Source organism: Vulpes lagopus, chromosome 1 (genome assembly GCF_018345385.1).
Source record: "Vulpes lagopus strain Blue_001 chromosome 1, ASM1834538v1, whole genome shotgun sequence".
Taxonomy (NCBI): Eukaryota; Metazoa; Chordata; class Mammalia; order Carnivora; family Canidae; genus Vulpes; species Vulpes lagopus.
This window is the reverse complement of record NC_054824.1, coordinates 119,719,284-119,744,454: the sequence shown is the minus strand read 5'-3', so window position 1 is coordinate 119,744,454 and position 25,171 is coordinate 119,719,284. Positions and strand designations below refer to the sequence as shown.

At 40.8% G+C, this 25,171-nt stretch overlaps 1 protein-coding gene across 1 annotated transcript in view; it reads left to right on the top strand.

Annotated features, from left to right (window-relative positions):
* Positions 1–569: 569 nt before the first annotated feature.
* Positions 570–25,171, top strand: part of ABHD3 (abhydrolase domain containing 3, phospholipase) — a 53,172-nt gene continuing 28,570 nt past the window's right edge. The window contains exons 1-6 of the mRNA XM_041749102.1: positions 570–624; positions 1,407–1,631; positions 1,685–2,031; positions 2,428–2,591; positions 3,868–4,050; positions 24,311–24,356. Of these exons, the coding sequence (XP_041605036.1) occupies positions 570–624; positions 1,407–1,631; positions 1,685–2,031; positions 2,428–2,591; positions 3,868–4,050; positions 24,311–24,356 (1,020 nt within the window). The remainder of the gene's footprint in view (positions 625–1,406; positions 1,632–1,684; positions 2,032–2,427; positions 2,592–3,867; positions 4,051–24,310; positions 24,357–25,171) is intronic.

The window sequence follows — 25,171 nt, the reverse complement described above, 5'->3', positions numbered from 1 at the left end:
CTGCCCATCTCCCTTTCTACCACCCCTTGTTCATTTCCCAGAGTTAGGAGTCTCTCATATTCTGTCTCCCTTTCTGGTATTTCTAAATTGGGATAGGTCTTAAAGAAGTTTGTGAATGTTCTAAAAGAAAAGAAAGTTCAGTCTCTACCATCTTATTTTATAGTCAGGGAATTGAAGCTCCAAAAGAATAAATGGTTTGCCTAAGTTTAGTGGATGAATTCAGAGTTGTTTACTCCCTGGTTAGATGCTTTCTACACATTGTGATGCTCAGGAAGTATTTTACGGTATTATTTTAAACTTAAGCAAAATAAAATATATATGTATTTACCGGTAGGCAGAGCAGAAGGTGCGTGCAGGCATTATAAAGAATGTTGCTGGGCAGCCCATGTGGCTCAGCGGTTTAGCGCCTGCCTTCTGCCCAGGGCATGATCCTGGAGACCTGGGATCAAGTCCCATGTTGGGCTCCCTGCATGGAGCCTGCTTCTCTCTCTGCCTGTGTCTCTACCTCTCTCTGTTTCTCATGAATAAATTAAAAAAAAAAAAAGAATGCTGCATGTAAATTGTCAAGTATGGCAACCAGCATGTATATTTGTGTTTTCTGGGTGTGCTCGGATGCAAGAACCAGTGAGTGAAAAAGAATTACTTATGCTCAGGGTGAGACCAGTACTTACATTATTTCATTTAGCCATCTCAAAGACTCTATAAAGTAGAAATTATTATTCTACAGGTTATTTAAAAAAAAAAAAACAACCAGGCTCAGTAAAGGCAACTATATTATTCTGGGTACTGACAACCATCAAGTTACCGTGACCTAATAAATGGCTCACTTCTGGCTCATCCCATTTATCGATCACTAATTTTTATGATTAATTTACAATCCTGTGAAATTTTTTCCTAGTCTGTACAGCCCTTTCTTTTTGCCTGCTTGAGTCTTGCCACTCTTGGTACTTGTAGGTGGGAGGAGTTCTTAGTAATAGACTGTTAAATCTTCTAGCTCTTTCAGATGCCTGTATCTCCTGGTTTAGTCATATTGCCATAAACAGGCCTAGGAAAACATCCTTGATAATGGTTTCTGGTCCGTACGTTAAGTAACTGAATTTCTGTAATTCCAGAAATTCAAGGCACTAGCGAACCACAAATAGGCTTTAAAATCTTTTGAAGCCTAGTTCCTTTCCTTGATCTCCTTATTTATTTCCCGTAATCACTTCCCACGTAAGGCATACTTAAGGAACTGAAAGGATTCAGAAGAATTTAAAGTATGAATATCCTCATTATAGAGTGTGTTTTCTTTTTTTGATAGCGAAACAACTTTCTGAGGGACGTAGCATGGTTTCCCCCCACATAGTGCATTCTCCCAGCATATATTTCGCATTAACTCCCCCAATTTCTTTCCGGGGCACCCTAAGCCCCTGTAGGGTTCACGGTCAGCGAAGCGCACCGCCGAGCACCGCCGAGCACCGCCGGGCACCGCCGAGCACCGCCGGGCACCGCCGGGCACCGCCGGGCACCGCCGCGGGAATCCTTCAAGGTCACAGGAGCAGGTGCCTGCTACCCGCGCCCCAAGTCGGCTCTCGCTGTCCGCGCACTTTCGGGGGTCGCCCAGGCTGAGCGCGAGCCCAGCGGGAGTCCCGGCTCGCCCCCACGGTGGCCGCGCTTGCAGCCGCGCGTCTAGAAGGTTCCTGAGTGGCTGGCGGCGGGGGCGGCTCCGGGGAGGCTGGGGCGGAGCCGGCGGCGCCCAGCAGCTGGGCCGCGTCTCCCGGGGCCCCGGGGCCGCGCCCGCTGGCGGAAGGCGAGAGGCGCTCGGCTCGCGGACCCCGGCGGCGCGGCGCCCGCTCTCGGTGCGGGCCGGCCGCTGGCCCCAGCCCGCCCACGCCGCGCCTCGCGATGGACCTGCGGGTGCTCTCCCGGGAGCTCTCCCTCTACCTGGAGCACCACGTCCGGGTCGGCTTCTTCGGCTCGGGCGTGGGCTTATCCCTGATCCTGGGCTTCAGCGTCGCTTACGCCTGCTATTACCTGAGCAGCATCGCCAAGGTGAGCCAGGGGTTGGCGCAGGGCAGCGGGCGAGGGGCAGTGCAGCCGCCGGCGCGGGCGGCGGGGCCGTCGCCGAGGCCAGCGAGCTCCGCCCGGGGGTCGCCCCCGCGCCCTCGGACGGCCCCGGGCCCCGGCTGGCCTCTCCGCCCGCCGCCCGCCGCCCGCCCCGCCGGCCCTTCCGAGAGCCGCGCCCTCACCTCGACTCTTGCCTCCCTGGCGAGGGGTCTGGCAAAGCGCCCCTTCGGCCCTGGCGAGAGGCGGCGAGTGACGCGCGGGCCAGGCTCCTGGGGGACCTGGGAGGGAGCGCGCGCGAGGGGCGGGGCTGCCGCTTCTGCTTTACGGAGGCAGAAACTTTGTCCTGGACCCTCGGCCGTAATACTGCCCCCCCCCCCGCAGAAGCCCCAGCTAGTGACGGGGGGCGAGAGCTTCAGCCGCTTTCTTCAGGACCACTGCCCCGTGGTGACAGAAACGTACTACCCGACAGTGTGGTGCTGGGAGAGTCGAGGACAGACGCTCCTGAGACCTTTCATCACTTCGAAGCCCTCCGTGCAGTACAGGAAGTAAGTACCTTCACGTGTGCGGTCATTGATTCAGAACTGCGGGGTTTCCCGCATCCCCCTAGCTCTCGGTTAACCTTTGGCAAGCAGCTAGAACAGAAAGGGGGAATGAAAATGGAAATCTGTACCCCCTCCCCCAAAACACACACACGCACACACACATGCACTCAGCTGCAGGAAAATATTCACGTATTGTCTTTCACAGTGTGTGTGTATGCACGCGTGTGTGTGCATGTGTGTGCACACCCAAGCCTTGATGTAGACGGTTTGTTTCTGGAGAAGTGTTTGGCGGTTTACTCTTTTCCAGTGTGGCATGCATCTGTCCCTGAGGACCTAGATCCTTTGATGACGTGTACCAATTCACTGATGCTGGGAGTGGGGATGGGGTGGAGAAGGATGCCAATTAATTTGGATTTGGCATGATGGACTCCTGTAAAAGGACTTCCTCTTAAAAAGCAAATGGGTTCTTGATGATCATGTCCTTGAGGTGTTAAAGATATGGTCCAGAATTTTTCAGTAACCAGGAGATCTAGATGGTGCCTAATATTAATTTCCCTGAGTCATCTAGTCTTTCTCGAGTTCCTCTTGTTGCCTGGAACTTACACTATTTGTTTGGGAAAATTCTTTAAGTTCAGAGATACTGTGTGAGAAGTATTTTCAAATATTTACAAAGCACAGTTTATAATATACTCTGTGGGGAGATTGCATTATTGAGTCAAAGGTCCACAGCAGTGATCAGATCAGCATTTTACTTATTCATAATTCCCTGATGAATTATTTGGGTGACCTCAATCAAATAGGGGTTAAATACTGGATATTTTAGAATAATGAGGGAATGATTAAGATAAATATGTGAAGTACTTTGAAGTTCATTTTTAAAAATATTTTATTTATTTATCTATTTATTTATTTATTCATGAGAGACACAGGCAGAGGAAGAAGCAGGCTCCTTACAAGGAGCCTGATGTGGGACTCGAACCCGGGAATCTGGGATCACTCACTGAGCCAAAGGCAGGTGCTCAACTGCTGAGCCACTCAGGAGTCCCTGAAGCTCATTTTTATATGCTACCTTTTTGGGATGTTGCTGAAAATACTTTATGGTCCTTATCTCATATCACTCTAGTAATAACAGAGAATGATAGAAGTGTGTGTTAGTGAATGCTGAAAAAAAAAGTTCTTTTCAGATGACCAAATCATGTCATATATTTAAAAAAATTAAGACACTAATATTAAGACATGACTTAAAACACTTAATGAGTATGTCTCTTTTTTTTTTCAGTGAACTTATTAAAACTGCAGATGGAGGACAGATTTCACTGGACTGGTTTGATAATTATAACAGTAAATGTTATATGGATGCTACCACCAGACCTACTATCTTGTTGTTGCCTGGCCTCACCGGAACAAGCAAGGAATCATATATCCTTCATATGATTCATCTTAGTGAAGAATTGGGATACAGGTACCAGTAATACTTGTTATTTTTTGTATGGATTAAGCAATCCCCTAAATTATTTTTTCTCTGCTTCCTCTTTTGCCTTTCTTTTTTCCCCCAGGAAGATGCATAACTGAATCATCTCCCAAGAAATAGAACTTAGCATAATTGTCACTCAGCAGATTTTGGTTGAATGAATGAATGAAATTAGTATTACCTAGGAATTGACATAGGACCCAGGTCTGAGAAGCAGTAGGTTCACTAAAAAGATTGCTATGGAAAATAGCCATTACAGACCCCTGAGAGAGTACATGGTGACCCGCATGTCTCATTCCATATTTGAGCCCTGAATCCACTAATCTTGTCTCATTGGCTCAGATCTCAAATGTAAAAAAATATTCAGAATCAGCTTGTGGATGATACTTATTTTTCCAGAGGTAATACATGCCTCTTCATCCACCTGAGTTTGCAGATACACACTACTAATGTCCAGTCAATAATGCCATAGTATTCATTAGTATCCATTATTTATCTTAGTGACCAGGTACAATTTCAGTTTTTGCAAGTGGTTTAGCAACCATAAGTTTCAGGTTCAGCTCTAAACTCTTAAAGCAGAACCATTGTGAAAAGTACTGCTTTTCTGTGGTCCATCTTTTTTAGCAGATGGTAATTATTGTAATGGAACACTCTGAGTTGCATCTTTGGTTAAACTTGAAACACTGTATAAAAATTTGATGTAGGGTTTATAATAACAACACTTTTATGTAAATGGGGAAATATCATAAGAACTAACTCAATTTTAACAAGTTAACTCTGATCTTTTATAGATAAAACATATTTTGTCCATGAAATGACAGTCTCTCAGACATTGTGATAGGTGTTCCACAAGTATTATTCCAGTAAAATTAGCACCAATAGCAGGAATTCGTCATTATTCCATGTTTAGTACCATCCAGTTAGATGTGAGGCTTGATTCCAACTTTTCGCTAAAACTTAGTCACACTCAAAAAGTACAGATCATAAAGCCTTTTGTGCATATTTAAATTGCTGATTCTGTACTTGGCCTGAGCTGTCTCCCAAGACTTAGGAAGTGCCTTCAAAAACGGTGTAGTTGAAACTCAAGGACTAAATCTCGTAAACCCTGGAGTTACCAGTACACAAGGCTTTTCTCAATCATTTGTAAAAGTTGCCAGATTTCATGACCATGGCTATCATTACACTGTGTTTCAAAGGTTTTGGAAGATTCCAGCTCCCCCAAGAGTTAAAATCTCTACTGTTGATTCAGAAATTTTATTGAGAATGTATGATATAAGAAAGATTTTTGTGCTAGATACTATGAGGAGATACAAAGAAAGAATTGTGAGAAGTTGTCCTTGCCACAAGGAGCCCATGGGAAGGGAAGACTGGACTGAATCATTGTCAGCTGTTTTGAAGACAACTTATTTGCGGTTCTGAACACTAGCAGTGAATTAGTCTGGGCTTGAAAGTAGCAGAATCCATGAATGAGCAAAGGTCTATAAACTTTTCAGTGGCCTTTGGGCCTATCCCCATTTGTTTTGTTTTTTTTTTTTAAAGATTTCTTTCTTTCTTTCTTTCTTTCTTTCTTTCTTTCTTTCTTTCTTTCTTTCTTTCTTTCTTTCTGATAGACAATGAGAGAGAGAGAGAGGCAGAGACACAGGCAGAGGGAGAAGCAGGCTCCATGCCGGGAGCCCGACGCAGGACTCGATCCCGGGACTCCAGGATGGCACCCTGCGCCAAAGGCAGGCATCAAACTGCTGAGCCACCCAGGGATCCCCCCCCCCATTTGTTTTTTTTTTTTTTTTAAATTGTATTTATTTTTTTTTTAATTTTTATTTATTTATGATAGTCACAGAGAGAGACAGAGAGAGAGGCAGAGGCAGAGACACAGGCAGAGGGAGGAGCAGGCTTCATGCATCGGGAGACCGATGTGGGATTCGATCCCGGGTCTCCAGGATCACGCCCTGGGCCAAAGGCAGGCACCAAACCGCTGCGCCACCCAGGGATCCTCCCCCATTTGTTTTTAACTACAAGGGATCACTGAGTTGAAGTTGGAGAGGGTGTATCAGTTAAACTTTTGCAGTATAACAAAGTATTCCAAAACTTAGTAGCTAAAAACATAGCCATTCTGTTGACAATTCTGTGGGTCAGGAATTTGGGCTGAGCAAAGCTGGGAGGTTTTCCCAGTCTTGGCTGGAATCGTTCATGCATTTGAGGTCAGCAGCCAGGACAACTCTATGCCTGGGGTGTCTCAGCAGGGATGACTTCTCTCAGCTCCATGTGGCCCATCATCCACCATCAGGCTCACCCCGGGTTTGTTCATTTGGTGGCAGAGGGTTCCAAGAGTACAAAAGAAGAACTACAAGGCTTCTTGAGGTTCAAGCTAAGAACTCTAATGTAGCTTTTGCCACATTGCAGTCAAAGCAAGTCACATGGTCAGCCCAGAGTCAAAGAGTAGGGAAATAGACTATACTTCTTGATAGGATAGCCTACAAAATATTGTTGCAGCCTACCACAGATAGCAAGGCAGTTCCAAAGATCACTGAGTTTAAAAAAAAAAAAAAAAAAAGGTCTGAACTTTGGTAGAAGGCTTGAGTTGAGTCCTTTGAGGCTGTGTAATAGAGTGGTATGTGCGTGGGATTTAGAGCTGGGCCCGGGTTCAAATGTTAGAACTTTTACTTACTGAGTGACTTTAGCAATTAATTTTTAACTTTACCAATTATAGCTTCTCACTTACTACAGACAGTGGCCACATTTACCAATTATTAAGTGGCCACTGAAAAGGCCACTTAAATGAATTAGAGTATAGAAAGTGCTTGGTTTAATGACTTGAACACAGTGGGTATTTAGAAATATTTTTATGTTCCTTCCCAGACCTTCTATTCCCTGATCAGAATAGAACACTTTTTATAATTTAAAAAGCAAGTATGAGCAAACCTACTTCTTGGGAAATATGAACATCTAGTTTCCTTACAGGAATGCTTGGATTATATTATAATGTCTCTTACACAGTAAGAGTTGTGTAGGCATCATAAACACCTCAGTACCTTGAGGGTATGATTTCCTTTAAGCCCTGTTACTATCTAGTATAAAGGTTGAATGTGTAGAGAGGATCAGATCACCAGGAAGCTATTGCTGCTTCACTGCTGAGATATGATTTAAACATTAGAGAGAACTTAACTTGTGGCATATGGATAAAGTGAAACATAAAGGTTTACTATTGTTGCTATTTTAAAATTTTGGTTTATTTTATTGTATTTTTTAAAGATTTTATTTGTTTATTCATGACAGACATAGAGAGAGAGAGAAAGAGAGAGAGACAGAGACAGAGACACAGGCAGAGGGAGAAGCAGGCTCCATGCCAGGGGCCCGACGCGGGACTCGATCCCAGGTCTCCAGATCATGCCCTGGGCCAAAGGCAGGCGCTGAACCTCTGAGCCACCCAGGGATCCCCGTTTTTTGTTTTTTTTTTTTTAAAGATTTTTATTTATTTGAAAGAGAGAGAGAATGAGGGGAGAGGCAGAGGAAGAAGCAGACTCCCTGTGGAGCTGGGAGCCCAATGCGAGACTGGATCCCAGGGCCCTAAGTTCATGACCTGAGCTGAAGGCAGACACTTAACCAACTGAGCCACCCAGGTGCCCCAAAACTTGTGTTTCCTGTACCTGAAAACTGACAAAAACAGAACTTTTCAGTTAAGGTTCACCAATTCAGAATTAGTAGCAGATAAAGTAGTTAGAAATCTTATCCATTCATTCAAGATTTGTTTTTTTTTAATCTCTATTTGGTAATACAGTCTAATAGATATTATTTTATGTACCTGAATATTATCTCTTTTCTTAAATCTTTTTCCCATTGTCTGAATTAATTTATAGCACTACAACTAAAAAGAGGGGGAAAAAACAGTAACTCTGAGAACATCCAAATCATCTTCTACTTTGATCTCTTTTATTGAGAGGCTTAATCTACTATTTTGTTCCACCCCCAACTAATATTAAAAAGATCGACCCATCCAGAATTATGTAATAATAAGTCCATTGAAATCTAGGTCAGTCATTAAGTATTTTTATCAGAACCTGTATTCCCAAAGAGTATACAGTCTAGCTGAAGTGACAAAGAATATGCAATAGTAGGAAAGAAATGCATTAGAGAGAATCAGGACTGACTACAAATAATAGAAAACTCAAAATAATAGTGACTTTAAAAAGAAGTTAGACCAGGGCTCTATAGTATCAGGCAGTGTTGCATCATAATCCATGGCTGCTCTAGCTCCAGCTATCACATCTACATTCCAATACCCAAGAAGGAGAAAAAAGACTAGAGAATGCATCATCTTTCTTTAAGGATGCTTTGCAGCAGTTTGTGCATACCATGTTTGCTTATATCATACAGGCCTGCTCTTCCTCAGCCTCAAGGGAGGCTTGAAAATGAAAACTTAGGAGATTCTGTGACAGAGAAAGAAGAGGAGGATGGATACTGGGAGATAACTGGCAGTCTCTAGCACTGAGTGGTCATTATTACAAGTGCCAGGATTCTGGACTATCAGACACCGAATGAGATATTTTATAGACGGAAAGAACAGGTCGCAGTGCCAGAGGCCAGTGAAAGGGCAAGAAGAATGAGGACAGATAAAGCAAAATCATAGAAGATTCATTCACCAAGGCAATGAGGAAAGAAGCCCAATTCCTGAGGGCTAGGATGACCTCAGGAGACAAAGCAGGGGTGGATCACACACCTTGTAAATTTGACAGAGGAAAGGGGCAAGGAGGCAAACAGGAGTGGGATTAGAAAAGAACAGAAAGGGGACACCTGGGTGGCTCAGCAGTTGGGCACCTGCCTTCAGCTCAGGGCCTGATCCCAGGATCTGGGATTGAGTCCCACATCGGGCTCCCTGCATGTACCCTGCTTCTCCTCCCTCTGCCCATGTCTCTGCCTCTCTTTGCGTCTCTCTTGAATAAATTAATAAAATCTTTAAAAAGAAAAGAACAAAAGGATTAATTGGAGGGATTTTTTTTCAAAATTGTGGGTGTTTGTTTCAAGAAATTTCTTTTTTTTGCCATATTTTTAAAACTACTTACAGAAAGCACTGGCTTTTAAATGTGGTTTGACAGGATTAAGATCTTTCACTGCAGAGCCCACCTATTCATAGCAAGGATGCCATGTCCGTTGTTTACATGTTTGAGATAAACTTGAAGTGGGAGATGATTTAAAAATAGTTTTAAATGTTCCTTTGTGGGGTGCCTTGATGGCTCAGTTGGTTGAACATCTGCCTTCAGTTCAGGTCATGATCCTGGGGTCCTGGGATCGAGTCCTACATTATACTCCCCACGGGAAGCCTGCTTCTACCTCTGCCTATGTCTCTGCCTCTCTTTGTGTCTCTCACGAATAAATAAAATATTTTTAAAAAATTTTTTAAACATTTTTTAAATTTTATTTATTTATTCATGAAACACACAGAGAGAAAGAGAGAGAGAGAGAGAGAGAGAGTGGCAGAGACACAGGGAGAGGGAGAAGCAGGCTCCGTGCATGGAGCCTGACGTGAGACTCGATCCCAGGACTCCAGGATTACACCCTGGGCTGAAAGCGGTGCTAAACCGCTGAGCCACCCAGGCTGCCCCCCAAAAAAATTTTTAAATAAAAAATAAATGTTCCTTTGCTTTCCAGATTAGGATGTGGACCTGTGCATTTTGGACTTAGGGCAAGTATCACTAGGAGATACTAAGCTTTAGGTGACACATAGCTTTTCCTACAGTATCAGAAGGGCATTCAGAGGTCACCTATGGACTTTTCCTGAGAGAGGAAGGAAGGGGTGGTAGCTGGAACAGTAGGACAAGTTCTGACCACTCACAGTCTAAAAGCAGTATCTTAGATAAGAAATCACTTTAAATTAACACCAGGATGTGTTTATCTAAAAGTATTCTTACCATTTTTTTGTTGTTGTTGTTAAAACAATTTAGCTTTTAACATTTTGAGAAAGACTTTAGTTAACTGATGATTCATAAGACTGGCTAGATGACATGATGCATAGTAGAAGGCACTAGGTGAGGAGCTCACCTTATTTAATGATATTTCTGAAAAAAGTTATGGTGGATACTGACAAGTGGTCTCATTCCCTAGGGAACTAATTGTTAGATGTTCCATTATAAAATGATACCTCAGTTAACAAAGTTTCAGGGACAAAGCCTTTTTTTTTTTTTTAATCAGAGTTGACATGCCCTCAAAGAGTACTCTGTGTTCAGAACACTCCTCTTCTATAGAAAAAGAAACATTAATGTTACTAGTTTAAATAGCCCAGGGTGGCACAGTGAGGTAATGAAGTGGATTATTGAATCAGGTCTACTTAGGTTCAAGTCCCAGCCCTGTTATATGCTTCTGTGTATCCACAGACAAATTATTCAATCACTCTATACTTCAGTTTCTCATCTGTCAAGATAACTATATGTCATAGAACTGCAAGGATTGCATGTATCTATACAAAGAATGAACATTTAAAAAAGTATTAACTATGAATCTTAAAGGAGCGAATCATGTCTTTGGCCTAGGGAAGAGTCACACTCTTTTAGTCCAGTTAGATAGAAAAGAGGTACTTACTGCCTACGCCCTATTACCAGGCAAGAAACCATTCCAGGAGGGCCCAGGGATATCAGTGTGCCTGGCCAGGCGATGAGTGGTACAGAAAGAAGGTAATGTCTTGCAAAGATGGAGTTTCTGACTGAATGTTGGCTCCTAAAGTTGCCTCAGTAATCTATGACACTGAAAGAATTTATTTCTATTGGTTCATACTATTAGCATAGAGCACTTCTGTTATTAAGTAGGGTTTTCTGTAAGCTAGTTCCACTGGTTCTTTACTTGACAGAATCTGTAGAGATACCAAAGAGACCCAGCTAGAATTCAAATGAGTAAGATAAAATCTGAGAACATAAAAAAAAATAATCTAAGAACATCAGAAAACAGTGTACTTATGTTAGGGAAAATGGGAGCGCTGATGGGGGGAAAAATGATTCTAAAAAATGTTATAAGAGGTTCCTGAAAGAGAGCTTAGTGCTAGTTGTATAAAAGTTTTCAGTGTCTTTACATGAAGGAGAACTTTAACTTTTCTTCTCCTTATGACTACTGGTTTTAAAATATTATGCCTAGGGGCACCTGGGTGGCTTGGTGGTTGAGCATCTGCCTTTGGCTCGGGTCGTGGTCCTGGGGTCCTGGGATCGAGTCCCACATCGGGCTCCCCACAGGAAGCCTGCTTCTTCCTCTGCCCATGTCTCTGCTGCTCTCTGTGTGTCTCTCATGAATGAATGAATGAATGAATGAATGAATGAATGAATAAATAAAACCTTTGAAAAAAATATTACAACCCAAAAAAATGAATTGCGCTAATTATTGTTGATCTTTTTTTTTTTTTTTTTTTTTTTTTAGTTCATAGGGCCACTCAGAACTTCTGATCAGCAAGAGATAACCAGAATTGCCATTTTGGTTTACAGTAATTAAATTTAGCTTTATGTATTACTTGCCACATGATAGACCACATCCTGGGTGCTTCACTTAGGTTGTTTTATTTAATATGTACCTAATGCCAAGAGATGAATTATTATCCTAATTTTGCCAACCAAAATCAAGACTACAGTGTTCATAATTTCACCAAAGTTAGATAGTTAATGTGTGACAAGGTTAAGATTCAACTATACAGCCTTATTACAGATAAATGTATTATTTCTTTTTTAGATTCTTGAAATGTTGATCATTCTTCAAAACTCTCCCTTGCTCGGTTTCTCATGATTATTGTCTGTCAGAATAATATAGACCTGTAACATCATAAGACTCTTTCATAAGAGAAATTCAAGACATAACAGGCAAACAAGTCATGTTTCATATTCAGGAAATAGATTTTGTAGGGAAAGAGTTGAAACAAGAGAATGAGGTTCTTGAATTATGGATTAAGTTTCACTGCTCTCCATTACTATGTGATAATCAGGAGTTGGGTGTGTAATACAGTTAATAATATATTCTTGTTAATTATTATGTTTGATTTTGATACTTTGCATTCTAGAAAAAGGAACATGAGTTATATTCATCTGTTTTAATATCTTTAGAACATTAGTGAGGTTGGAAATGTTGAAGTAGTATCATTTTTATAAAAAAATATGTATTATGCCGTTGGATGTAGTGTTGCATAAATGTAAATTAGGGCAAAAAGTTGATAGTGTTAATCAGACTGCTTATATCTTTACTAGCTTTTTTTCATCTTATTGATAGAAGGAAATTGAAATCAGCTGAGATTGTGGATTTTCTTTTTTTATTTAATATGTTTATTTTTTATTGGAGTGCAATTTGCCAACATACAGTATAACACCCAGTGCTCATCCCGTCAAGTGCCCCCCTCAGTGCCCATCACCCAGTCACTCCATCCCCCCACCCACCTCCGTTTCGACTACCCTTTGTTGGTTTCGCAGAATTAGGAGTCTCTCATGTTTTGCCACTCTCTGATATTTCTGACCCACTTTCTCTCCTTTCCCCTATAATCCCTTTCACTATTTTTTATATTCCCTGTATGAGTGAAACCATATAATTATTGTCCTTCACTGATTGACTTACTTCACTCAGCATAATACCCTCCAGTTCCATCCATGTCGAAGCAAATGGTGGGTATTCATCATTTCTAATGGCTGAGTAATATTCCATTGTATATATAGACCAAATCTTCTTTATCCATTCATCTCTCGATGGACACCAAGTCTCCTTCCACAGTTTGGCTATTGTGGACATTGCTGCTATGAACATTGCGGTGCAGGTGTCCTGCCATTTCACTGCATCTGTATATTTGGGGTAAATACCCAGTAGTGCAATTGCTGGGTCATAGGGTAGCTCTATTTTTAACTCTTGGAGGAACCTCCTCACTGTTTTCCAGAGTGGCTGCACCAGTTCACGTTCCCACCAACAGTGCAAAACGGTTCCCCTTTCTCCACATCCTCTCCAACATTTGTTGTTTCCTGTCTTGTTAATTTTCCCCATTCTCACTGGTGTGAGGTGGTATCTCGTTGTGGTTTTGATTTGTTTTTCCCTGATGGCAAGTGATGTGGAACATTTTCTCATGTGCTTGTTGGCCATCTGTATGTCTTCTTTGGTGAAATTTCTGTTCATGTCTTTTGCCCATTTTATATTTGGATTGTTTGTTTCTTTCCTGTTGAGTTTAAATAAGTTCTTTATAGATCTTGGATACTAGCCCTCTATCTGATATGTCATTTGCAAATATCTCCTCCCATTCTGTAGGTTGTCTTTTAGTTTTGTTGACTGTTTCTTTTGCTGTGCAGAAGCTTTTTATCTTGATGAAGTCCCAGTAGTTCATTTTGGCTTTTGTTTCTCTTGCCTTCATGGATATATCTTGCAAGAAGTTACTGTGGCCAAGTTCAAAAAGGGTGTTGCCTGTGTTCTCCTCTAGGATTTTGATGGATTCTTGTCTCACATTTAGATTTTTCATCCATTTTGAGTTTATCTTTGTGTTTGGTGTAAGAGAGTGGTCTACTTTCATTCTTCTGCATGTGGATGTCCAATTTTCCCAGCACCATTTATTGAAGAGACTGTCCTTTTTCCAGTGGATAGTCTTTCCTCCTTTGTCAAATATTAGTTGACCATAGAGTTGAGGGCCCATTTCTGGATTCTCTATTCTGTTCCATTGATCTATGTGTCTGTTTTTGTGCCAGTACCACACTATCTTGATGATCACAGTTTTGTAGTACAACTTGAAATCCGGCATTGTGATGTCCCGGCTCTGGTTTTCTTTTTCAATATTCCCCTGGCTATTCGGGGTCTTTTCTGATTCAAGATTGTGGATTTTCTATTTCTCCATTTAATTCTGTCAATTTGTGCTTCATGTATTTGAAAGCTCTGTTATTAGTCACAGATATATTTATGATTTTTATTTAGTCTTCCTGTGACTTAACTCTTTTACCATTATGAAATGTCTGCCTTTATCTCTGGTTTTGATGTCTATCTTATATTACTGTAGCCACTCTAGCCTTCTTATACTTACTGTTTTCATCATTTTTTTCATACTTTAACTTTCAGAGTATCTTTGTCTTTATATTTAAAATGTCTTGCTTATAGATAGCATATAGTTGACTCTTACTTTTTTATTCAGTCTGAGAATTTCTTTATTTTTTTAAAATATTTTATTTATTTATTCATGAGAGACACAGAGAGAGAGAGGGGGGCAGAGACACAAGCAGAGGGAGAAGCAGGCTTCATGGAGGCAGCCCGATGTGGGACTCAATCCTGGGATCATGCACTGGGCAGAAGGCAGGCACTAAACCACTGAGCCACCTAGGCATCCTGAGAATTTCTTTATCTTAATTGGATTTTTTTACTCCATTTTCATTTAATGTAACTGTTGATATGGTGGATACAGGCCTACCATTTTCCTGTTTGCTTTCTGGGTTTTTTGTTTTTGTTGTTCCTTTATTCCCCTACCACTTCTCTTCCTCTTCTTGAGACTTTGAGTATTTTTTCTTATCAACCTTGGAAAAAATTTTGCCATTATTTATTCAAATATTTTTCTGCTCCATTCTCTTTCTTCTCCTTCTGAGACCACAATTAGATATATGTGTGTTAGATCTTGTGATAATATACCACAAAACACTGAGGTTCTAATTCATTTTTTTAAGATTTATTTATTTATTTATTCATGAGAGACACAGAGAGAGGCAGAGACATAGGCAGAGGGAGAAACAGGTTCCCTACAGGGAGCCCTAATGCAGGACTCGATCCCGGAACTTCAAGATTATGCCCTGAGCTTAAAGCAGACGTTAAATCACTGAGTCACCCAGGCATCCCTCATTTTTTTTCTATCTTTATTTCTCTTTCATCTTTACATTGGAACTATGATTTGTAAGTCAAGTGAGTATTTTATTCATATACTATATTTTCTGACGTAGAATTTCCATTTCTAATAGGTTTTATTCCTCTGCTGAGATTTCTTTTTTTTAATTTAGTACAAACTTATTTTTTCTTTATGTCCTTAGCATAGTTTTAATAACTGCTTTAAGTCCTCATCTACTAACTCTAAAATACGGATCATCTCAGAGTCAGTTACAATGACTATCTTATCTTTTGAGTATTGACATGTTTTCGTCGTTCTTCATGATCTAATAATTTTGGATTGTATTGTAGACATTTTGAATGATCCATTGTAGAGACTCTAGATTCTGTTATATTTTTCCAAAGAGAATTGATTTTTGTTTATTTTATCAGGTGGATAATTTTTTAAAGATTCTATTTATTTATTTGACACATATAGAGAGAGGGAGAGCAAGAGCACCAGGGAGCACAAGCAGGGGGAAAAAAAACAGAGGGAGAGGGAGAAGCAGGATCTCCACTGAGCAGGGAGCCTGACATGGGACTCAATCCCAGGACCCCGGGATCATGACTTGAGACAAAGGCAGACATTTAATCAACTGAACTACCCAGGTGCCCATCAGGCAAATAATTTGCCTAAATTCAAACTTCAAACTCTATTTCATCTGTGGTAGAGAGCAGCTGAAATCTCTGTTCAGTGTTTTATCCTTAATTTGCTCAGAGCCTCACATCTGTATAGATGAAAGCTTAGCTAGAGCTGTGGGCTCAGTTTTTACCCAGAATTTAGAATTCTTCCTCTGGGGCTCTCTCTTTTCTGAAAATGTCCTATCTTTTCTAGCTGCTATAGATGTACCAAACTGTTTTCTGATTTCTCAAGCCCACGAAATAGCATTTCTTTCTTTCTTTTTTTTTAAAGATTTTATTTATTTATTTGAGAGAGAGAGCACGCACAAACAAGCATGGGGAGAGGTGGAGGGAGAGGGAGAAGCAGACTCTCTGCTGAGCAGGGAACCAGACATGGGGCTCGATCCCAGACCCTAGGATCATGACCTGAGCCAAAGGCAGCCACTTAACCAACTGAGCTACTCAGGCGCCCCCGAAATAGCATTTCTATCTGACATTTATCCATCATTGAATGATACCAACTGGTGCCTCCCCTCAGGCAAAAAGCTATAAAAAGAGGAGCTCACCCAATGCCATTTTCCTTCTTCCAAGTGTCAACTCTCGTTTAGTTTCTACCTACTTTGATCATCCTCCGTTGCCTTTATAATTTATAAATACTGTTCATTGGAAGGATTGGCCTAATAGGATCTTCTCTGACATTTCTGGAAGTATAACCACCTTGTCATCTTTTCTTAACCTGGCATTCAGAACCCTATGCCTATTTTGGGAATAACCTATTTTTTCTATCCTTTTCTTTTCTTTCTTTTCTTTTCTTTTTTTAAAGATTTTATTTATTTGTTTGTTTGAGAGAGAGCGAGCACGTGAATGAGTGGGAAGGAGGGGCAGAGGGAGCAGGAGAAGCATACTCCCCACTGAATAGGGAGCCTGACATGGGACTTGATCCCAGGATCTTGGGATTACAACCCAAGCCAAAGGCAGACACCCAACCAACTGAGCCACACAGGTGCTCCTCCATCCTTCTTTTCTGTCATTATACTCTGTGTAGCCATGTTTCTGCTAAGATGATCTATTTTCTCATCCCTTAGAAAATGTTATACATTCTTACATCTTTGCTTACATCACTTCTTAAAATCCATGTTGTATCCCATATTTTCCCTTCTTCTGAAATCTTTACCATTTTTCAAGTCTCAGCATACTATCTGTTTTTTCCCACAAATTCTTTCCTAATCAGTTTTGCGCAACCTGACCTCACAAGGCTTTATTATCTACACCATTCATTGGACATTGAATTGTACACTGCCTGATGATATTACATTTATTGTAGTTGCTCAACTGAAAACATGATGCATTTCTTTTCAACATAACTAGGCTATACTCTCTTTTAGGCCAGGAACCTTATGTTTATATTTCATTTTTCTCCTACAAGCTCTAGCTCAATCTTCAGTTCATTAAATAGTCTGTTTAATAATTTTTGAATGAAGGGGTTATTCCAATATTAATATTTATATAAAGTGCCTATAACATGATCTGACACATAGAAAACAATAATCAAGGTAATGTGTTATTATTATCTGAAATCACTCCACCCTCTGATTATTGATTCTGTTCTTAAACTCAAAGACTTGTGGAATCTTTTTTTTTTAATATTTTTTCTTTATTCATTCATGAGAGACACAGAGAGAGAGAGAGAGAGAGGCAGAGACACAGGCAGAGGGAGAAGTAGGCTCCATGCATGAAGCCCGACGTGGGACTCGATCCTGGGACTCCAGGATCACACCCTGGGCTGAAAGCGGCGTTAAACCGCCAAGCCACCCGGGCTGCCCAGACTTGTGGAATCTTAGAACTAGAAAGTACTTACAGTCATCTGATAAAATCTCTTTACTCTGACAGATCCCTGGTCTTGAGCAGATTCAACGCTATCTGGTCCATCTCACTGTAATAATGGTTTTCAGTAAAGGAGGCTATAGACAGCCTCTCCTGTTATTTGGTTTAAAATGTCCACAGCACTAAAAGTTGAGAAATCTTGTGCTATGGTAGCTCTATGCCTTTTATTTAACCTTCCTTAAAGAAGACTTATCTGCTTTCCTTTTAACATGTTCTGTTGTCTCAGAGTTCTTAAGACCAGATTTATTCTTTATTTGGTAATTTTTAATTTTTATTTCCATTTTGAGAACATCTAAATAAATATTTAAATATTTAGGTATTTAAATAAATATTTCCTACATATTTGGGAGAGGGCAGCCCAGGTGGCTCAGCGGCTTAGCGCCACCTTCACCCCAGGGCATGATCCTGGAGACCCAGGATCAAGTCCCACGTCAGGCTTCCTGCATGTAGCCTGCTTCTCCCTCTGCCTGTGTCTCTGCCTCTGTGTGTGTGTGTGTGTGTGTGTGTGTGTGTGTGTGTGTGTGTCTCATGAATAAATAAATAAAATCTTTTAAAAAATTGTTTGGGAGAGGGTTTTTTTAAAGATTTTATTTATTTATTCATGAGAGACACACAGAGAGGCAGAGACACAGGCAGAGGGAGAAGCAGGCTCCCTGCAAAGAGCCTGATGCAGGACTCAATCCCAGGAAATAAAATCTTTAAAAAAAATGAGGGTGCCTGGGTGACTCAGTCGATTCAGCAGCTGCTTTCGGCTCAGATCATGATTTTGGAGTGCTGAGATCGAGCCCCATGACCTGCTCTGCGCTCAGCAGGGAGCCTGCTTCTCCCTCGCCTCCTCCCCATTCATGCTCCCTCTTTCTCTCACTCTCTCTCAAATAAAGTCTAAAAAAATAGAAGGCATCATAAAAGGACTCAGTCCTAGGACCCCAAGATCACGACCTGAGCCAAAAGCAGATGCTCAACCAATGAGTCACTCAGGTGCCCCTTTAATATTTTATTTACTTATTTGAGAGAGTGAGAGAGAACAAGCCGGGGGAGTGGCAGAAGAGAGGGAGAGGGAGAAGCAGACAACTTGCTGAGCAGAGAGCTTGATGCAGCGTTCAATCCCAGGACCCTGGGATCATGACCTGAGTCGAAGGCAGATGCTTAACTGACTGAGCCACACAGGTACCCCTCTTTGGGAGAGTTTAGAGAGTGGAACATACAGCTTGTGAGTGGACACCTTTGTTTTTAAATTGCTCTTTGACAAAAGAGCAATTTAAAAGTGGATGGTAGGGCAGCCCCGGTGGCCCAGCAGTTTGGCACCGCCTTTGGCCCAGGGTGTGATCCTGGAGACCATGGATTGAGTCCCATGTCGGGCTCCCTGCATGGAGCCTGCTTCTCCCTCTCTCTCTGCCTGTGTCTCTGCCTCTCTCTCTCTCTCTCTCTCTCTGTGTGTATCTGTCATGAATAAATAAATAAAATCTTTAAAAATAAAAAAAGTAAAAGTGGATGATAGGGGCAGCCTGGTGGCTCAGCGGTTTAGCACTGCCTTTGGCCCAGGGCATAATCCTGGAGACCCAGGGATCTAGTCCCACGTTGGGCTCCCTGCATGGGGCCTGCTTCTCCCTCTGCCTATGTCTCTACCTCTCTGCCTCTCTGTTTCTCATGAATAAGTAAAATCTTTAAAAATAAATAAATAAAAGTGGATGATATAGGGGCACCTGGATGGCTCAGCTGGTTAAGTGTTCAACTCTTGATTTCAGCTCAGGCCATGATGTCAGGGTTGTGAGATTGAACCCCACGTTGGGCTCTGTGCTCAGTAAGGTGTCTGCTTGAGATTCTTTTCCTCTCCTTCTTCTCCCTCTGCTCCATCCCCCATTCATGCTCTCTCTCTCTCTAAAATAAATAAATCTTAAAAAAATAAAATAAAAATGAGTGATGTTGAGAAAGGCAAGAAGACTTTTGTTCAGAAGTGTGCCCAGTGCTTATACCATGGAAAAGGGAGGCAAGCAAAAGGCTGGGTCAAATCTCCATAATTTACTTGGGCAAAAGACAAGTCAGGCCCCTAGATTTTCTTATAGGGATGCCAGCAAGAATACAGGCATCACCTGGGGGAGAGGTGACACTAATGGAGTATTTGGAGAACCCCAAGAAATACATCCCTGAAACAAAAATGATCTTGGCCAGGGGATCCCTGGGTGGCTCAGCAGTTTAGTGCCTGCCTTTGGCCCAGGGCGCGATCCTGGAGCCCCGGGATCGAGTCCCACATCGGGCTCCCGGCATGGAGCCTACCTCTCCCTCTGCCTGTGTCTTTGCCTCTCTCTATATATGTGTCTATCTATCATAAATAAAATCTTTAAAAAAATGATCTTGGCTGGTTTTAAGAAAAGGAAGAGAGGGCAGCCCAGGTGGCTCAGTGGTGTAGCACTGCCTTCAGCCCAGGGTTTGGTCCTGGGGACCCCGGATCAAGTCCCACATCAAGCTCCCTGCATGGAGCCTGCTTCTCCCTCTGCCTGTGTCTCTGCTTCTCTCTCTCTCTCTCTCTCTCTCTCTCTCATGAATAAATAAATAAAAATCTTTAAAAAAAAACTAAAGGAAAAGAGCAGACTTGGTAGCTTATCTCAAAAAAGCTACTAAGGAGTAATAGTTGGCCATTGCCTTATTTATTACAAAACAAAAATGTCTCATGATTTTTTTATGTATACCATATTTAAATTGATCTCATTCACCAGAATTCAGATCATGAATGGCTGATAGAATATTTCTTTTGGACAGTCCTGATTTAAATAAGATTGGCTTGTGGTTAAATGAATATGATCAGCTTTTTGAACTTTGATAGTAATTCTGGTTCAGCAAGTGCTGTCACTGTTTCCCCCTTCTAAAAATATGGAATTGATTAGTAATGTTCAGCTTTTCACAGAAATGGTAAACTTATAGGAGATTGGTTTTATATGTAGATTTTTATAAGTGGTTACATTAATGTATTTAAATACTGAGGAAATCCCTTGTGTCTCACAGAACAGCAAGATTCAACTATGTTTCAAATTGTGTTCATTAGCCTGTTAAAGGCAAGGGCTAAAGATAAGAGGGCAATGTCTACTTTATCTTTTTGGTCTTAACTATGCCAATTAATTAAAATTCCCTGCATATAAAATGTTGTCTTTTGGGGCACCTGGATGGTTCAGTCAGTTAAGCCTCTGCCTTCTGCTCAGATCATGATCCCAGAGTCCTGGGATCAAGCTTCCCCTGCTCCCGCCATGTCATGTATGTCCCAGGACTCCCGGCTCAGCAGGGAGTCTGCGTCTTCCTCTCCCTCTGTCCCCCTCTTCCCACTCTTGCATTCGTGTGCTCTCTCTCTCTCTCTCTCTCAAATAAATACAGCCTTTAAATAAATAAATAAGTAAATAAAATGCCTTTTAAATAAATAAATAAGTAAATAAAATGCCTTTTGCTTAATGAAAGGCATTTTTAGTGTGGTTTATGTATAATCTTAAAGAATATTTAACACTTCTCACATTTTATAGATCTCTAAGGTCAGATGCTTTTAAAATTCAGTGTGACAAGATAAAGCAGCAGACTTAGCTTGGGAATTCTTTACTAAGTCAGACTAAGTACAATTCAGGATCATCTTCGAAACAGCTATTCAAAAACATAACCACGGAAGTACCATATGTGTATGATTGGTAATGGTGCTTTTGCCAACTGGTTAGATGGGTTAAAGTAGAAGAGATATATCAGCAGCACAAATTTGTGAATTCTGTGAGAAGGCTTAAGATAATTAAAAATAGGGATCCCTGGGTGGCGCAGCGGTTTGGCGCCTGCCTTTGGCCCAGGGCGCGATCCTGGAGACCCGGGATCGAATCCCACATCAGGCTCCCGGTGCATGGAGCCTGCTTCTCCCTCTGCCTGTGTCTCTGCCTGTTTCTCTCTCTGTGTATGACTATCATAAATAAATAAAAAAAAATTTTAAAAAAAAGCCTTAAAGATAATTAAAAATAAAGTCATAGGGATCCCTGGGTGGCGCAGCGGTTTAGCGCCTGTCTTTGGCCCAGGGCGCGATCCTGGAGACCCGGGATCGAATCCCACATCAGGCTCCCGGTGCATGGAGCCTGCTTCTCCCTCTGCCTGTGTCTCTGCCTGTTTCTCTCTCTCTGTATGACTATCATAAATAAATTAAAAAAAAATTTTAAAAAAAGCCTTAAAGATAATTAAAAATAAAGTCATAGGGATCCCTGGGTGGCGCAGCAGTTTAGCGCCTGTCTTTGGCCCAGGGCGCGATCCTGGAGACCCGGGATCGAATCCCACATTGGGCTCCCGGTGCATGGAGCCTGCTTCTCCCTCTGCCTGTGTCTCTGCCTCTCTCTCTCTCTCTCTCTCTGTGATGACTATCATAAATAAAAAAATAAAAAAAAAAATAAAGTCATAGGTCAAAAAAATTGGGAGAAATTGTAAAAATTATTTGGAGAGGGAGATGTTACAAAGTTAGCAGAGGCTTATCAAATGTCTTAGGAATGGTAGTTGTATAATCAGCTGTTTTAGCGTTATATATAGTGTTTCTTGACAGCTATTGGGGTAGAAAAGGGGCTGTTAGATGAAAGAAAAAGCTGGTTACTTGCCACTAACTGGAGTGAAAAAAAAAAAGGACAGAATGGCAGCCATCATTCTGCCTTCCTCTCTAGCAGCTTTTCTCCCTCATTCTTCCTTATCTCTCTGCCCAATTTCCAAGGCTAGAAGTATATACAGTGATGACTGCTACTGATTGAACATTGTCAGGAACAAATGCCTGTGGAGAGGTTGGTACATTTCCTTCTCTAGCAAGAGATACCAGAGCTATGATCTACTTTTCAAAGTTGCCTGAAGGAAAGTACAGATATCCCAGTCTGAGCCTGGGAGAAAATCCCAGATGTACAGACTGTTTTTCATGAGTTTGCAGATCATCATTTTCTTTGCCCTTACTAGTTCTGTTCCCTTCTCTCAGTGGCAGTCACATGATGACATCTTGCCTCAGAAGCCATTTTAATCTTTATTTAGTGTTTGCTCTCTAAAGATGGTTCTTTTCTGGATAACTAGGAGCTTCAAGGTTCAAGGTCACCATCAACTTTAGCCTCAATTCTTGCGTGACTTAAGTGCAAGTAAGTGCATGTGGCTAGCATAAATTTTTATTTATGTCTAGCCTGTCTTGCCATTCTTTTTCTTTTTTAAAAATTTTATTTTTAAGTAATCTCTACACCCAGTGTGGGGCTCGAACTCACAACCCCAAGATCAAGAGTTGCACACTCCACCAACTGAGGCAGCCAGGTGCCCCTGTCTTGTCATTCTTTTTAGCAAGAAAAGATTAAGGACTGATCCTACTCCCAACTTTTCCACATGTTTTCAGAGTGTATTTAAGATCTTTCTTTGACTAGTCAATACAATGTAATATTTCTAGCTTTTTCTCAAATCAGATTTCTGATATTTTAAACATTTCCTTTTTTTTGGTTGGGCCTAATAAAATTTTTATATGAACTTTCAGATGAAAGTTTGCAGAAACATATCCTGAATACCACATTGAAATCAAACCCCTTGGGATCCCTGGGTGGCGCAGCGGTTTGGCGCCTGTCTTTGGACCAGGGCGCGATCCTGGAGACCCGGGATCCAATCCCATGTCGGGTTCCCGGTGCATGGAGCCTGTTTCTCCCTCTGCCTGTGTCTCTGCCTCTCTCTCTCTCTCTCTGTGTGTGACTATCATAAATAAAAAAATAAAAATTAAAAAAAAAAGAAATCAAACCCCTCCCCCCACCATAGGAGTTAGTTGTGAATGTTCTGTAAGACAGTTTATCAGGACTTAGAACCCATTCAATGATTAGCACCACCCTGAAAGAAGGGAGTTAGAACCTTAAGTGGCCTTGATTGGGTAAATATGCAGAGGAAAACAAAATGAATTTTAATCAACATGAAGCTAGATTCACTCAAAGAGAATCCTTGCAGACACAAGTCAGGATTTGGTTTGAGGATGGCAAAAAGTACATATCTGAGGTTCTGGTTGACCAAGAGTTAAATAAGAGTAAGTAATTTAAGCGCAGAATGACTTATTAAAGCTACCATGTCACTACAATTAACATTGCTACTAATAGCTGACTTTCCCATATGCTTACCATGAGCCAACGCTGCTCTAAGCCCTTTGCATATGACCATTGACCCAGGAGAGGCAAATAAGATAATAGGAAACACAGTTTGTCTTTCCTCCCTTAGGTCAACTGAACACCAAGCAGTAGCCTAGTGGGGGCTCTTTCTACCAGCTCAGATGTCAGGCTCCTACCTGTGGTATGTTTTTACCTCAGGTAAAATTCCAGTCTCTGTATTTGTCAACTCTTGAGGGAATAATAGATATTTCTTAGAATAGGAATAGATACTTGCTAGTCTTACAAATAGAATAGGTAGAGGACCTTTGTGTTTTTTGGGTTTTTTGTTTGTTTGTTTTTTTTAGTTGGAGGCAAAAAAACGTTTAAATTTGATTGTATTGGGGCACCTAGCTGGCTCATTGTGGGGAGCATGTGACTTTTGAGCTTGCATCATGAGTTTGAGGTGTAGAGATTACTGAGAAAAATAAAAACTTGATAAGTAAATAAATAAGACTTGTATTTAGAAGTGTTTTAATGACATTTATTGGAGGCCTACACATATGCACAGGAACAAGTTGTAAAATTTTTGCTTTTTGTAGGAAAATTTAACATCCCTTCAATATACAATTTTCTGGTTTGAACTCACATATTGAAGTTAGAGAAGTGGAAATATATTTTAATGCATTTAGATGAAATTGTCAAACATTCTCATGTCTGTGGAACAGATTTTTAAAAATCTCTTAGTACCTAAAACAGTGCCACTAAAATGATTTTCATATGTATTGTGAGCAAGAATTATGTGTAAAAATAACAAACATTACTTTCCTGGTTTTTAGATGTGTGGTTTTTAACAACAGAGGAGTGGCAGGGGAGAACCTCTTGGTAAGTAACTCTAAATTAATGACAATAGCTTAATTTTTAAAAGAATTATTTCTAGTTTCTTGATGAAAAGCACATTCTTTTTTTTTTTTTTTTTTGAAAAGCACATTCTTAATTTAAAATAGCTGTATACAAGTTCATGGTGGAAAAATACAGATAAGCAACAACAAAAAAGGAAATTTTGTTTTGTTTAAATGGAGAGAACTCAAGCTAAAAAAAAAGGAAATCTCATACAACCAGGGAATCCCCTTAGTCTATGTATATCCAGATTGTACGTCATAAGGAAAATACATATAATATATTTCTATTTTTAAGGAAACTAAGATTCTATTTTATAACTTTTGTACTTATGTGATATTTTGACATCAATAGATATTTATCTACATTTCTTTTTCATTTAAGAAATTTACTTTTGTCATGAAATGGATTGTGCTATGTTATGTACCTGTTTTGTCAACCAACGTTTACACAGGGGAATATTACTTAAATCTTTTTATTACTCCGCTTTTTTCCCCTCTGACCCCTTAAGTTCTAACTAGAGGTTCTTCCACCAAGTAGAAAATTATCTTTCTATCTGAGGTTGAACCTGTGAGTTGAAGTGAGAACCCGTATTCATTGAAATTTTTTTGAAGGATTTCAACTGTTAATCCTTACAACTGCAACAGGTCAAAGACAATTCTACTAGAATTGAAAGGAACCTTATTTTGTTTTGTTTTTGGACCCACTGATAGAGAATAATATTAAGATTGTAAATAATTAAGTCATGCTAGAAATAAAAATGTATAATAATCATGTCACTAATGTCGGTACTTTGTGAG